The 17091-nt window shown below is 38.5% G+C and overlaps 1 protein-coding gene across 1 annotated transcript; it reads left to right on the forward strand.

The window, feature by feature from the left end:
* Positions 1 to 1367: 1367 nt before the first annotated feature.
* On the forward strand, positions 1368 to 16307 carry LOC139460936 (contactin-3-like). The gene is made up of 8 exons (XM_071242414.1): positions 1368 to 1434; positions 11205 to 11263; positions 12206 to 12379; positions 13007 to 13123; positions 13816 to 13918; positions 14785 to 14972; positions 15659 to 15761; positions 16208 to 16307. The coding sequence occupies exons 2-8, from the start codon at positions 11209 to 11211 to the stop codon at positions 16305 to 16307; spliced, it is 840 nt and encodes a 279-aa protein (XP_071098515.1). The 5' UTR covers positions 1368 to 1434; positions 11205 to 11208.
* Positions 16308 to 17091: the final 784 nt, after the last annotated feature.

The following is a 17091-nucleotide window of genomic DNA, read 5'->3' on the forward strand; positions in this document are numbered from 1 at the left end:
ATTTTCTAAAAATACAAGTATCGATACGCTATTTTATTAATAATCAACCATACTAGACATGCATACTTACATAAATTATGATCTTTTTTATATCGCCTGCAATTCGATCGACAGTGAGTTAGTTATATAAAATCTCACCCGATCATGTGTCCTGATCGTCCAAATCGGTATGAAGGGTATGGCAAATAATTGCAATCGTGGATGCGACCTGTTTGTGGTTTGTAAGAATCATACTAGTGTTGGCGGACTTCACCAGAGTTGAAAACGTCTATGACGTGTATCCTGGTTCCTCCGGGTTTCTCTCCCACTGTGGTGTAACTGATATTGTCTTCAGACCAGGGTAGAATACAATTCAATATACTCTGACCAGGCGATCGCACTTCAGGTATATTCGTGAAAAGGAAGCGATAGCCTTTTAAAGAAGGATAGTAATGTTTGCTAGCGATGGGGTATCTCAGTCGGGTTTGATACAGTCACAGTACACTAAGGCGGGAGTTCACAAAAACTAGATTGTGTATATCTTGTAAGATCATATTATTGTGACTGCCGTACACGCGAGAGGCTGATTTCGCACTGTATGCTTGACTCACACTTTATCGTGAATCAGATTGCGGTAAAGAAAAAAAAAATTATTAGAAAAGACAAACATTTAGTCAGTCTTTACCTTCAACATTTCAAAATAAAACCTATCCAAAACAGTAATAATTGTCACAGAGACTGAGTGAGTAATTATTTTGGTTTTAGTTTTTAGCAATGTTCCAGCAATGCCACGGTAGGGACATCCGAAATGAGATTCACAAATTGTACCCATGTGGGGAATCGAACCTGGACCTTCTGTGTGACGAGCAATCGCTTTAACCACTAGGCTACCATAACGCCTCTGTTACATTCTCGAAGACGATGCTTTTTTCTACAGGTTGAATCGATAACGCGAGTTTATATTCCAGCTAATGATCTTTTGGTTGTCATCATTATAATTCTATTCATTCTCGTGGGTTTCAACATTGTAAGCGTCCATTTCACATTAAGCTGACATGCAAGTGATGTAACTAAAGTAATATAAAAATCATATTGTACACTTCCGTGAGCCACTAAGTTCAGACACCGGTCTCTTGTCTTGGCATGACAATGATTTGGAGAAGGAATATCACTGAGTATAGTTTTACGCTTTCAGCAATATGCCTTAATATCACTACGGGAACACCAGAAGCGCGCTTTACACATTGTACCCTTGTGGAGAATGAAAACTTGGCCTCAGGCGTGACGAATGAACGCTTATCCACTAGGCTAGCCCGCCGCTACTGACAGAGGAATTAGAAAGTAGGCAGTATAGTTTGTGTGTCAGTCAGTCACTGTTGATAGTCGGACATTGATACCGGGACATACATCGCCACAGAGTCCACGAAACTTGACACGACACGTGGATGGAGAACGGTAAGTAAGCCCTGGTAGTTTCATTTAATTAAATAACACGTCCCATTTTAATTCTGGAAACCCAAAAGTCCAGAAACTCTACGGTATTTACAAAATTAAACATGCTGTTTTCATGGGAACATACCAAGGAAGAAAAAAATGAAAAATAATTGTTCAAAAACTCAATATTTACACTATGTCGCCCATGGGCCAATAGGTAGGCCCATGGGCGAGAACATGTTCCTTTACTTAAAACTCATGTTTTTGTTTCGCAAATACATTTATGTATATCTTTCAAGTATCATCTCGAAATAATTATTTCATTATATGCGGTGCGATGTTTACAGGCGCTTGAGGAAAACTTGAGTGAATATTATGACACTAAAGCAACTTTTAAATGCATTGTCACTTTTGGTATGAAAATGGTAACAGTTCAGAAAAAAACAACAGCCTTCTTATGATAATTCTCATACGGGGGGCACGGGTGGCCCAGTCGTCTAAGGCGCCGCGATTCGCTGTGCAAAGTTGCATCCCTTGGTCACACTAGAAACCTATGATTGGTGGGTTCGAATCCCGGTTCGCCCCTATTATGTTTCTAGGTTTGTCAGCACCATACCCGTGCTCGTGGGTTTCACCGAAGTGGTAAACGTCTGAGACCTGCATCACTTCGGGCTTTCCTCCCACATTAAGCTGACACGCCGTGATATAACTGGAATATTGTTAAAAGTGGCGTTAAACCCAACTCACTCACTCACTCACTCACATTAGTACGTTGTATCTAATTACAGTGTCGGCATTATTTACAGGTGATTCCACAATACCTGCTCTCGGTCAATTACGATCTACCACACCACACGTGAATAAACAGTTATGCAGGTGTTGCTGTGGGCAAATACCTAGCCTGTATATGTATATTTTTTGTGTGGATACATGTATTTCATATTTTCGTTGATATGTGGATATATTAAGCACAGAGACAAAAAAAAGTTTATGAAAGATGAATTAGTGCCTTGATATATTCAACGAGATGTGTATCATCGTTTAATGGGTCATTCAATAAAAGTATGTTTGGAGGAGATATCAAATGAGCCGCCCAATATACACATTGTCGTATGGTGAACTACCACCCCACCCTGTCCGTAAGAGTTATGTAATCGGTACACCAATATATTTGATGCGGTGTCAGTGTGGAAGGAGTTTGAATTACGTCCGCCACTGGCCACAGAAATCCTCAAAGTATAGTAACAATCAACAAGGTCAATGCCGTACTAATTACCTAGTGACGCACGTAACAACGACTGTCAATCTCTCTGCTACAGCTACCATAAAATCATCCCTGTCACAACTGGCATATCAACGGCTTATTCAAAATATTAAATGTAGAAACGTCGTTAAGAGACTTACGTATGTCGTATACAGTCCTCATATTTGATTAGAAAAAAGTAAATACGTCAACTGGGAATTCAACTGGATGTTACCTTCCTTATATCAGCTAACAGCTCTGTTTGTGAAAATTTGTACTAGACATAAGATTTAAAGACTAATAAAATCAATTGTAAGACCGCATAGACCATAAAACCGAATTAAATATGTCTTGGTATCATCTCTTGTGTATTAGATGATGGTAATGACCTGAAATGTTTTAACATTAGATTAGGAAGGAGAAACATTCAAGTGTTTTATAATACTTGGGAACATGAGCAAAAGATGTAGCAACATAAACATGCATGGAATGGAATAGGGAAAATGATGAAAACAAATTGAAAAGGATTTTAATACAAAATTATTGAATTAAATAACTTTCCTGAACACAAGGGGTACCCAAACTGTCTTGTAGACTGTCAAATGGCTCTTGTGTGTGTACGTAGGGTACACATATCTGTTGCAAGTTTTAGTAGTCATACACTTTCTCTTTTTGTGTTGATATGATTTCTATTTTCGTACATGATATGATTTCATTTTTATCTTTGGCTGCTCTGTTTATATATGTTCGAGTAGTTGTCTGTCCCTTATAAATTGACATTGCTGCCTCGCTATTGCATCTCTTGACTACAGGAGATCTACGACATGTAGCGGATCTAACTGTAATTCTTGTTTTAACCAAGCCCGGGTTTGACATTCCAGTAACTTGATTCAGGTTGATTGCAAGATATGCAAACCTCGTCATAGTGATTGTTGTGAATTCCTCAAAGTTTTGTTTGTTTGTTAGCTGTTTAACGCCGCACTTAGCAATATTTCAGCTATGTGACGGCGGTCTGTAAATAATCGAGTCTGGACCAGACAATCCAGTGATTGACATCATGAGCATCGATACACGCAATTCGGATACGGTGACATGCATCAACCAGGTCAGTGAACCTGACCACCCGATCACGGTAGTCATCTCTTACGACAAGCGCTCTCGCACTTTTACGCCAAGAATGGTAGGTTGAAGATCTGTTCTACCCCGGATCTTCACGGGATCCATTGACGCAGGGATTTGCGTAAAGTCATTCCGACAGCATACAATGCCTACTCAATGTCTCCTCAAAGTAATATACTACGGTGCTTAGAGTACATGTGAGATTATACTCAGGTTAGGGAGATGTTTAATCTATATAACGTGTTATTATTCTACCTAACAAGGTATTTAATGACATGAATGCAAAACAAACTCAACAGTTAAAAGGTTTCATTGAAAAAAACTACCCCTAGTCTTGCCTAATAAAACAACTGCAACCCGGCACAGATCAAACGCAACTTGCAAACACAATCATAATCTGGTTAAGCTCTATCACTCAACGAGTTGGAGTTGCTTACTCTGCCCAGAGTATGACAGTATTAACCATATACAAAACAAAGCCGGTCGATTTTTCCTGGGTGTTCGGAAAAATAGCTCAAATATTGCTGTACGAGGTGATATGGGATGGAGAAATCAACAGACTAAGATTCTAGTTGAAGTGTTTAGATGTTTTCATAGAGCTGTCACAGCCGAACCAGATTCAATAATAGGTATTCAATTCACAGGTGGTCAGTAAGGCGGAAATCATCATGGGACTACAGGGTTATGGTCATGGTTAAAAAGCTTGCTATCACCAATAGAGGCCAGACTGTATATGAATACTGTAATAACACAAGCCGGCCAGTGTTCCTTGATCAAGCATTTCAGGAGCTGGATAAGAAAGACAGAGAGAAGTGGTATTCAGATCTATTTAATGACAAAAATAATTCAAATGGAAACAAGTTAAGAATTATAGATTATTTCAACAAGAAATTGAAACATGCCATTATGTTAAAATGTCTCTACCAAGGCAATATAGAAGTGTATTAGCATCATTGCGTTGTGGTAACCTGCCAATTAATATAGAATGTGGAAGATATACCAAGCCCATCACTCCTCTTTCAGAAAGACTATGTACTCTCTGTGACAAGCAAGCCATAGAGGATGAATTTCATTTTGTTGTAGAATGCAACTTCTATAAAGATATCAGACTATCTATATTTAACATAGCTAAAAATACAAGAAACAAATTTCACTGAATTTTCAAATTTTGAAAAGTTTCTGTCGCTCCTTAAAAATGACAACATTCAGTACCAGTTATCTAAATGTTTGCACACTATGTACAGCAAAAGGCGTTTGTGCTTCTCCAAAATACCATAATATAAAAATATCTGTTTTTTAGTGAACAATATCCTTAGGTATAAGTCTATGTTCATATGTTGTACATTATCGGTGAGAGAATGTGATTAAGCAGATTAGTAGTTTGTGCTTATCCAAACTACCATAATATAAAAACATGTTTTTAATGAGCAATATCCTAAGGTATAATTCTATGTTCATATGTTGTACATTATCGATGAGAGAATGTGATTAAGCAGATTAGTAGTTTGTGCTTATCCAAACTACCATAATATAAAAATATCTGTTTTTAGTGAATAATATCCTTATGTATAATTTTGTGTTTCATATGTTGTATACTATTTGTGAGAGAAGGTGATTAAGTAGAAAATTTGAAATATGACAGACTGACCAAAGGGATTGGGGATAAACAGAATGACTGGATTAAAGTATATGCATGACTGTGTGACATGGTGTGACTTGGGGCGTACATGGGTGTGTGTTAGGAAGGGTTGGGCAGATTGAATAAAGAATGGTTGATTGACATGGTTGAACTTGTGCATGATTGAATGTGTGTGGGTCATAATGAATAATGCGTGTGATTGTATACATATGAAGATATTATTAGTTATAATGTTTTATTTATGTATTTTATTGATTGTATAATTTTAGGTGTCTTTTAGGCCAGTAATGGCCAGGTGTATTATGTACACATGACACATTAATAAACTATATTATTATTATTATATTATTAGTATTGGGCAGCTCAGTAATTAGGAGGTAAGACCAGGCAGGTACACTGGTCATACTTGACTGGTCTGTTCGCAAGTAAAGCGGGATTGTTGCTCCTTTTGTGGGACCGATTACTTTATGACCACGGGCCTCGGCACAAGCGTGGTGCTGGAAGACAAGTTAAACATGTACATCCCATATGGTGACTGTTTTTCGCTATTCATATCCTAAATTCATTCATAATACCACAACATGTTAGTACTCCTTGAAACTTTACAATCACTTCAATATGTACTTGTCAATAGATTGAACGAGAACAAATGATATATTGCAGATTATTCAATCATTGTCTCTATTATCAGCCGCTACATTTGTATCGTTTGCATTGTACAAAGAAATATTTTGTCTGTCCTTTTGTAGATTTAGCCCCAGAATGTGCTCATTCGAATTGGGAACGAAAATAATTGCTTATCATGAGTATATATGATACAGTTAAAAGTTACTTGTAGATGTATTCACTTTATAGTCGTATACGACCTCGCGAGCGAGTTGAATGATCCAGGTTAGTTGGAATAAAGTCTAGAAAGGGTTATAAAGTTTTGTATTTGGTAATGTATAGGTTTGTTAAATATGATTTCTTTAATTCCTTTTATTCAAAATGTAAAAAAATAATTATGCGCTGAAAAATAGAGCTGACTTGATGGGAGATATGGCGTTAGCCACCTGAGATTGTCTGTCATCACAGCAGTTGCCTTGCTGTGTGTGTTTATTCAAGTAAAAAAGGCTACTGGCCCACAGGACATACATTGTCAATATTAAAACAAAATATAGATAGCTATATAGTTACAATATACACGTGAGGATTAAAACAATATATACATAACAACAAGCAATTATTGATGAAGTGTAGGATACAGTTTAAAAGCGAAAAATATGTATTTACTTAAATTTAACAGTGTTTGAGGGCATTTGGAATGAATTAGCTTTACAAATGTTGTAACAGAAGGATGTTTTTAATAAATAGGTTGAATATAAGATTCCCGGAGTTGAGAGAAGGCTTTGCAGACAAGTAAAATATGATATTCGTTTTCAATTACATCCATAACGGCTACAGTATGAACATTATCTGATTTCTTCATCCAATCTCATTCTTCGTCCAAGTCCAATCATTAAATTGTGGCATCCGCATCTAAATCTTGATAGTGCTTGTCTGTAAGTCCGTAAATTGATATGTGTAAGATTGTCTGGTGGACACGGTTTAACCTTACTGTGCCCTCACCCTGATTGTTGTTGTCGTTGTTATAAGGGATTGACAGCTACAGCTCATTGCATTTTTAGTTACAGTCTGTCTCACTAAAGTGGACATGTGCAGGTGAACTCTGTTCATTTAGTATATGAAATGCCCCAATATGTGAACTCAAGACAATAATAACCTAAGAGTAAATCCACGTGCGTCTGCCTTTCCCCTTCGAAATCCTTGATCATTACAGAGTTCTGAAATTCAGTAACAATGTTGCTGAACAGTTGAATCTGATGGACGTATTGTGCAGAACCTGTTTGACACTATTGGTTCCAGGACCACTAACACTGGGAGGAGTGGCACTCTGAGCTGAAAAGGTTTGGTCCCAACCGCCCCAACATCTACAAGTTTGTAAGCTTGTTGACATCATTAAGAAGAAATTAACAGTCCCATGTTGAGACCTTTCTCAAAATTCAGGCCGGTGGCAGGCTGCCAACAAAGAGAAGAAAATATCGCAACCTCGACACAAGTGTGCTCAGTCAAACAATGAACTTACGACCGACAGAAAGCAACTCCAGTTGAGTATGCCGATGCTGTTTCTCAACCGCGTTGGACTGAAAACTTCAACATGCTAATTAAATCCATAATCGTATAATTATTTTTAATAGAAACCGTATCTTAGTTTGTTCTTGCACTGTATCATATCGTGTATTTCATCTGTATATGTGTAATGTGTATATGTATAAATGACTACACTTTTACCGCATATTCTGCAACAGACAATAATTACTCGCCTTATTATTGTCTCTCCATTTACCATGGCTGACTGCACTAATACCCTTTTAACAGTGGACACCGATTTCAGGATACATGTAGGCTTTTTGTTCAAAAAGGAATAGGGCGGTCGGGTATCCTAGTGGTTAAAGCGTTCGCTCGTTACGCCGAAGACCCGGGTTCGATTCCCGACATGGGTACAATGTGTGAAGCCCATTTCTGGTGACCCCCGCCGTGATATAACTGGAATATTGCTAAAAGCGGCCTAAAACCATACTCACTCACTCACTCAAAAAGGAATATGCAGGAAATTGTATGTAACAATTAACTGTGTACTAATTACATGTTTGAATGTTATCAGTTTTGCGTTCTGAGATACAGTGATGTAAGCATCTTCTACAATTAACAATACATGTATATAATAAAATACAGAACTCTCTGCCGGATTTTTCGTGGAAATCATTCGATCAAGTAAAAATGACTGCGTGACAAGACAAATCAACTATTTATACCCGATAAACGAAACTGCCTTTTTTTTAGGAACAGTGCTATAACAGGACATTTGAAATTTCTAACAAGCAGATACATTAGAGACAGTGACTAGACTACATGTACGTAATCCGTATCTCAAAGGTGTAAAATAACTGAAAATCATATCTGTCGGAGACCTACCAAATTTACCAAGTTTTATTATTACTGTATTTATTACAGTGCAAATACTTTAGTGATACATTTTTCAAAGGAGAGGGCATACACACAAGTATATTGCTTCCGTGTGTGAATGCAGGTAATACTTGGCATCTCAGTTCTCAGTTTCATACCGGTTGTATATCTGAATTTGTATATGGAGCCATGCGTACAGTATGACAATTACTTGCTAGTCGTCAGTCTACAACACACATAACACGGTCAAACAAGTTTGGGCACCGCTTTTGCAAGTTATTTAGTTCAATAATTTTGTTATTAAAATCTATTTCAATTTGTTTTCACCATTTTCCCTATTCCATTCCATGCATGTTTATGTTGTTACATCTTATTGCTCATGTTCCCAAGTATTATAAAACACTTTAATGTTTCTCCTTCCCAATCTAACGTTAAAACATTTCAGGTCATTACCATCATCTAATACACAAGAGATGATACCAAGACATATTTAATTCGGTTTTATGGTCTATGCGGTCTTACAATTGATTTTATTAGTCTTTAAATCTTATGTCTAGTACAAATTTTCACAAACAGGGCTGTTTGCTGATATAAGGAAGGTAACATCAAGTTGAATTCCCAGTTGACGTATTTACTTCTTTTTTTTAATTAAATATGAGGACTGTATACGACATACGTTAGTCTCTTAACGACGTTTCTACAATTAATATTTTGAATAAGCCGTTGATATGCCAGTTGTGACAGGCCTAGGGATGATGGTATGGTAGCTGTAGCAGACAGATTGACAGTCGTTGTTACGTGCGTCACTAGGTAATTAGTACGGCATTGACCTTGTTGATTGTTACTATACTTTGAGGATTTCTGTGGCCAGTGGCGGACGTAATTCAAACTCCTTCCACACTGACACCGCATCAAATATATTGGTGTACCGATTACATAACTCTTACGGACAGGGTGGGGTGGTAGTTCACCGGACGACAATGTGTATATTGGGCGGCTCATTTGATATCTCCTCCAAACATACTTTTATTGAATGACCCATTAAACGATGATACACATCTCGTTGAATACATCAAGGCACTAATTCATCTTTCATAAACTTTTTTTGTCTTTGTGCTTAATATATCCACATATCAACGAAAATATGAAATACATTTATCCACAAAAAAATATACATATACAGGCTAGGTATTTGCCCACAGCAACACCTGCATAACTGTTTATTCACGCGTGGTGTGGTAGATCGTAATTGACCGAGAGCAGGTATTGTGGAATCACCTGTAAATAATGCCGACACTGTAATAAGATACAACGTACTAATGAGAATATGAGAATTATCATAAGAAGGCTGTTGTTTTTTTCTGAACTGTTACCATTTTCATACCAAAAGTGACAATGCATTTAAAAGTTGCTTTAGTGTCATAATATTCACTCAAGTTTTCCTCAAGCGCCTGTAAACATCGCACCGCATATAATGAAATAATTATTTCGAGTTTCGCTAGAATGTGAGATATTCAGCTAGACGTTGAGCATTTAAAGACGAATCGGGATTTGTCCCCATTAAAATACGCGCACGTGTACCTGTATATTGCATATCTAGTGTCACTTAAGTTCCCAGTGTGAAGTATCAACGAGACATAAAATGGGAAATGAAAAAGAAACAAACTAAATTTTAATTCGTTGGAAAATAACGCCAATGAAATGGTGTACACGCGCATGAATTCGTATGATAAACTGTCAAAACGTTTTGAGAGGCAAGGCCGGGTTCATTAAAGATCGTTCATTAAAGATACTGTTGAGCAAAGGAAAATATTCTTTTTCTCTCCCATGGGCGAAATATTTCAATATCACTATAAAATCGTTGAATTAAGTTAAAATGAGTTACATTTTGTGTCATGATACTTGAAAAATATACATAAATGTATTTGCGAAACAAAAACATGAGTTTTAAGTAAAGGAACATATTCTCTCCCATGGGCCAAACCTTTTCCTCGTCCATGGGCGAAATATTTCAATATCGCTATAAAATCGTTGAATTAAGATAAAATGAGTTACATTTTATGTCATGATACTTGAAAGATATACATAAATGTATTTGCGAAACAAAAACATGTGTTTTAAGTAAAGGAACATATTCTCTCCCATGGGCCAAACCCTTTTCTCGCCCATGGGCGAAATATTTCAATATCGCTATAAAATCGTTGAATTAAGTTAAAATGAGTTAAGTTTTGTGTCATGATGCTTGAAAGATATACATAAATGTATTTGCGAAACAAAAACATGAGTTTTAAGTAAAGGAACGTGTTCTCGCCCATGGACAGGCCCATGGGCGACATAGTGTAAACATTAAATTTTTGAACAATTATTTTTCATTTTTTCTTCCTGGGTATGTTGCCATGAAAACAGCATGTTTAATTTTGTAAAAGCCTTTTACCGAGACTGGGCAAATACCTTAGAGTTTCTGGACTTTTGGGCTTCCTGACTTAAAATGGGACGTGTTAAATATATCTATGAGTATATAGCCGTATTATTACATACGGGGCAATACATACATCACCATCACGTTAATATTAATATTTTATGTCATTTGATAATATTAGGCAGCGCAATTGTCACGATGTCTAAATAGCCAAACAAAGATCACCTAATTACAATGAGAAGTAGTGGATGAAGAAGACAGGATGTGGTTACATGTAAAATATACACAGTGAGATTGATTTAAACAAATGGACTGACACTACATGACTGTCACCTGCAATGTTGCTGCCATTGGATTTTTTGTAGGGACATGTTGATCAAAGTGCTGGAACTCTTGACGCTCGCTGTCATAAGGACTGCAGAAGGTTGGTAGCATCCTATATTAAGCCCCCTTTCAGCCCCCATTACACAGGGCTGCGACCTTCGTGCCACCTTCGAGTGATCACAAACTGGCCAGGACGCTCAATGGTCACCCAAACCCAGAAAATCATGTTTCTATGTAACTGCTCCAGCAGTTGTTCAGCAGTAACTGCTCGAGTTGTTCAACGTCTGCAACCACAATTAAACACTGCAGATACAAGCCCGATATTTATAGGCAGACTGAGGAGGCAGTATAGGTAGCTCAAAGGAGGCAGAAAAGAGGCAGAAGCATTGCCATGGTGTCTCAAGTGTTGCCGTGGTCGCCGAATGGAGGCACGGCGGTCGCCATACTCATCGTTCAATGCACGCTGTTGGTCGTCTGAAGGAGGCACAAGGGAGACAGAAGCGTCGCCCATGACTGACGGGAAAATATTTCAGCAGAACGCATCTGTTACCTGGCGACCCTTGAGCGACCACTGTGCCTTCATTCTGCAACAGCGGCAGTGCTTGTACCTCCTTTCTGCCTCCTTTGGGCCACGTTTGGGCAACCAACCTCCTTGGCGACCTTTGTGCGACTGTTTTGAACATGTTCAAAAATTGACGGCGACCATGGCTTTCAACGCGATGCCTGAACCTCATGTGTACCTCCTTGGAACGACCTAGCCAACCATTCTGCCTCCTTTGAGCCTCCAATGACGACCTGGCACATATTATGGTCGCACACGGGAGGCACAAAGGTCGCCATCCTGTGTAAAGGCCCCATAGTAGCTATACTCATCCGTTAGAGAATTAATGCCTGTTACAAATGATAAGGATTTGTAACAATGTGTATTGTCTGGTTGGCTTTAAATACGGCAGCACACACCCATACATGATTTGATTGAATATGTAATGTTCTTGTGTCACGCATATAGATATTGTAACATGTTATATATTTATATTACAAGGGAATCAAAACGCTTGGGACGCTCCGTTGATGAGTGTCACAACAACAGAAGGTGAAGGTCTTTCTCTGCGCTGTCGGAATCCTCCGTACACAAATGTTTTGCTATACTGGTACAAATATGGCAAGACACTTCAACAAATAGAGCGGACTAAAAGAGTTATGCAAGACAGAGAAGGTGAGCCATGAGGTGAGGTGAGGTGAGGTGAGGTGAGGTGAGTTTAGGTGAGGTGAGGTGAGGTGAGGTGAGGTGAAATTGGGTTTAACGTCGCGTCCAAGATTATTGCACTTACATAGCGACGTACATGTGTGTGTTTGTGTGTGTGTGTGTGTGTGTGTGTGTGTGTGTGTGTGTGTGTGTGTGTGTGCTTGTACTAGCCCAGACTGATGCCGATTTGTGGTGCTGGCCCACTGAGATACCATACCGCTGTTTAACATGAATACACCACTCAGACACAGTATACTAACTCTGAGCCGACCAGTCCTTGTTAGACAGACAGGGTTACAACAAGTACCATCATTTTACGACTTTTGGTATGACGCGGCAGTGGTTCGAACTCCGGACCTTCCGCTCTCCGGGTTGACGCACTACCACTTGACCACGGAGGCGGTCTGAGCCATTAAGTTAATATACACATGCACAATACTCTTCCATTCGTACGTCTTATAATCTCGCGGTTGAAATAAAATGATAAAACAATTACTCTCGCGTTGTAAAAAATTAATCAATTTTTATCCTATCTAACTTATTTCAAACGTCCATGTTGATATATAACCATAACTCTTATAGATTCAATGTTTCCAGATACGCTTCACTTTGCCTATGTTCAAGGAAGTGACACCGGTCAATACAAGTGCGGCTCCCACAACAAGGATACAATACACCTTGGAAGTCCTGTAAACGTTACAGTGGTACAGAGTGGTTTGTACACATCATGTGACCGCTTCATGGGGTGTCGGTGGAAAGTATGATGTAAACATAGCTTAGTATCAGTATTGCGTTTGGACGGTTTGGTTTGTTGTTGCTGTTGTTTTACGCCGCACTCAGCAACATTCCAGCTATATGACGGCGGTCTGTAAATAATCGAGTCTGGACCAGACAGTCCAGTGATTGATATCATGAGCATCGATCCACGCAATTTGGATCGATGACATGCTTCTACCAAGTCAGCGAGCCTGTCCACCTGATCCCGCATTTGGACGGAGTAGACAGTCATACATTAAGTAAAAGTTTTATTTTATAACAGTAGCGTCAACACGGGACAATCCTGGTTCACCCTGATTGTTTCTAGGTTTGTCAGCATTTGATATCACCGAAGTGATGAACGTCTAAAACTTGTCTCAGAAGGGCTTCCCTCCCTCATCAACCTGACACGTTAAGCTATAACCAAACTGATAGAAGCGGCGTTGAACTGAACTCACCCACTCACTAAAGTAATACATCTGTATATTCAATTTACAAAGTTTGGTTTTAGATGTTATTGGATTATTCTACACTGTCAATGACAATCATGAAAGCGTAGACCCTGAGAACATATATCTGTACTGTTATTTTGAAACCGATCCAAGGATAAGCAAAGCTCAGGTAATGTAGCCACAGGTCTTGTGTTTTAGGTGATGGTAATCATTCAGCACCACCTACATTGGTATCATACAGTGAAACAACCACAGCGTTACTAGGAGAAGACGTAAGGCTGGAATGTATATTCACCGGCAGGTACTGGCTTTTTTGTTATCAACTTTATGAAGAGATAGGGGTGTGTGGTTGCCTAGTTTGTTATTTGTTTGTTGTTTAACGCCGCTGTCAGCAATATTCCAGCTCTATGACGGCGGTCTGTAAACAATCGAGTCTGGGCCAGACAATCCCGTGATCGACATCATGAGCATCGATCCACGCAATTGGGACACGATGACATGCATCAACAAAATCAGCGAGTCTGACCACCCGATCCCGTTAGTCGCCTCTTACCACAAGCATAGTCACCTATTAGGGAAAGCATGGGTTGCTGAAGACCTATTCTACCCCGGATATTCACGATCTTCTCTACTTGTAAAGTTCGTATTACCCGTCGCCGTGATACTGCTGGACTATTGCTCAAAGGGTGGTGAAACAAGGAACACACTTAAGAGACATCACAAGTGGCGTATTTCATATGACATGGGGCAATCGTTAAAAGGATAACCACGTTCTGCTTTGCAAAAGTAGGTATATGTTGCCAAACACTTGCAAAGCAGTATTCCTACCTTACGACGGCTGCCTATAAGCAATCGCGTCTTGACCAGATATTGAAGTGTTTTAACATACAATCCCGTGATACGTCAGGTCGTTTACTGCTTTTGTTGAAACTAAAATTTACAATTTTTCACGTTTTACTAAATATTTACATGTACATATATACGGTACAAAAAACAAAACGGTGCCGAAGGCGACCTATTTATGGTCAGCCCTTGCCTACTTTTTGAAATAATAAAATGGTTGCTTCTGATATCATGACTCTTCCTTGAAGTCATATTACAGATTCCATTATATGAATAATATTGGTTCCAGTCTGAGACATAAGCTTACTGTTTGTTTTATTACAGACCCATACCAGTTGTCACATGGCAACGTCACGGTAGGGTACTGACCCATTATACAAACAGAAGCAAAATGATCTCAACTGCATTTATGACCGTCGAGAACGTGACTACTGAAGACTTTGGAGAATACAACTGTACGGGGGAGAACGAGGAAGGTTCACACTCCGCTCTTCTTTACATATCCAAAAAGCGTAAGTTGTGAGTGAGTGAGTGAGTGAGTGGGTGGGTGGGTGAGTGTGTTAGTGAGTGAGTGTGGTTTCCAACTGTGAGTGAAGGAGTGAGTGAATGGGTTGGTGGGTGGGTGAGTGAGTGAGTGAGTGAGTGGGTGGGTGGGTGGGTATGTGGGTGAGTGAGTGAGTGAGTGAGTGTGGTTTCCAACTGTGAGTGAGTGAGTGAGTGAGTGGATGGGTGAGTGTGTTAGTGAGTGCGTGTGGTTTCCAACTGTGAGTGAGTGAGTGAATGGGTGAGTGAGTGAGTGTGGTTTCCAACAATATCACGGCGGAGGAACAACACTAATGGGAAAAATTGTTTGATAGGCATTACTTAGAAGTTGACGGATGACAAAATAGACACAATGTCGATCGATATAAAGATCTATACCGAAACATCGCTTTTCCCAGTATTACAGAAGTTGTTATCCATAAAAATTGTGTCTATCTTAACACGAAAAGTAAAACTAAAGCTATTAATTACCCAGTCGAACTTTAAATGAATGTACTCGGTCTTTGCCGATTAATTATCTAGTTTCTATTCAAATGTCAAAGGTGGGCCAACCCGCATTATTTTCATGAAATATATTTGCATAGCGGTCGGCTTTCGCATCGATTTACTGACGCAGAAACGTCATACTTTACACTAAGCTTTTTCTACATTGCAGTATCCAGGGCTGAGAGTGTCCCTATGTATGTCGTTGTTCCACTGTGTGTTGCTGTCATCGTTATTGGTGGTATGGTGTTCCTCTTACATGTAGCAAGAACTAGGTACGTTGACCGTTATTTTGAATTAACTTCCCAGTACACTGTATTCGGAAACACCTTTCATGAATATATAGGAGTACATCATTAGCTTAGCTTATATACAGTAAAATACTCTTATAATAACGAACACGCTTATAGCGAACTGACAGATATATATATATATATATATATATATATATATATATATATATATATATATTACGTACAAATATTATTCCCAGCATATAACGTAAGGGAATGTAAAAAATAATTATAATATGTTTTAGATATACATATTCTGGTTAGACCGCCTTCGTGTTCTGGTGGATAAGAGCGTCTGCCTGGTAAGCGTGTGCATGCACGTCGCTACATTAGTGAAAAAGTCTAGAACGCGACGTTAAACCCATTTTCATATTTTCACATTGTTCACAAACCGTATTCATGTCCTGTAAGAAACTATTCAATTTCAGGCGCAGAAAACAAGAAAAACCGGAGATTCATCATTATGAAGAAATTGATGAAATGGAAGTTAAATACCTGAAACCTCAAATTGTCAGTGATTGTGAATAGATTCACAACGTCACTTCGTTAAGAAAAATCCAAAGTCGTGAACATTCCTATATTTCTCGTTTCATTGAATTGAGGAACCACGCACTCTTCGATGGCTTGTCATGAGTGTGGTACACTTGATACATATTAGGTTCATTGACAGACTCGCTAATGTAGTAGTAGTAGTAGTAGTAGCAGTAGTAGTAGTAGTAGTAGCAGAGTTGCATTAGTTGCAGAAGTTGCAGTGTAGAAGTGTGTTACGACGTAAATTGTAATAACGCGGTAAATTGTAATAAACTGCGGTAAAATGTATATTGCGGTAAATTGTAATAAAAACTGCAGTAAATGGTTATAGCTGCACTGTGGCAAATTTATAGTAAAAACTGCGGCAAATAGTCAAAACGTAAACTGCGGTAAATTGTAATAGCCATTGCAGTAAATTTAATAACCACTGCGGTGAATTGTAATCAAAACTGCGGCAAATTGTAATAAAATATTATTCATTTTCTAACATACAAAGAAACATGCATGAAGTTTAAAATGTGCGACAAAGCTGTTTGGAAAATAAAACCCAGACTTAATTGATGAAGACAACTATACATTAAATGTTTAATATTTGTATTTAATCCAAACAGAATTCAAGTTCCAGTGTTTGTTAGACCTTAACATAATCAATTTCAACCACCAGCATGTTTAAGAAAATAAAAAAAGCGATTTTGTTTCAATTTATATCATTCCTATTGAGAAGCAGTTGCGGCAAATTGTAACAAACTGCGACAAATTATAATACCAAGTGCAGTTAGTT

Source organism: Haliotis cracherodii, unplaced genomic scaffold, assembly GCF_022045235.1.
Source record: "Haliotis cracherodii isolate W230 unplaced genomic scaffold, xgHalCrac1.p SCAF_1, whole genome shotgun sequence".
Taxonomy (NCBI): domain Eukaryota; kingdom Metazoa; phylum Mollusca; class Gastropoda; order Lepetellida; family Haliotidae; genus Haliotis; species Haliotis cracherodii.

Excerpts from the sequence above, each read along its gene's own strand:
- LOC139460936 (XM_071242414.1), top strand. The coding sequence starts at position 11,209 with ATGTTGATCAAAGTGCTGGAACTCTTGACGCTCGCTGTCATAAGGACT. Across the intron at positions 12,380-13,006 it reads AGTTATGCAAGACAGAGAAG|ATACGCTTCACTTTGCCTAT; the intron begins GTGAGCCATGAG and ends CAATGTTTCCAG. Across the intron at positions 13,124-13,815 it reads CGTTACAGTGGTACAGAGTG|GTGATGGTAATCATTCAGCA; the intron begins GTTTGTACACAT and ends CTTGTGTTTTAG.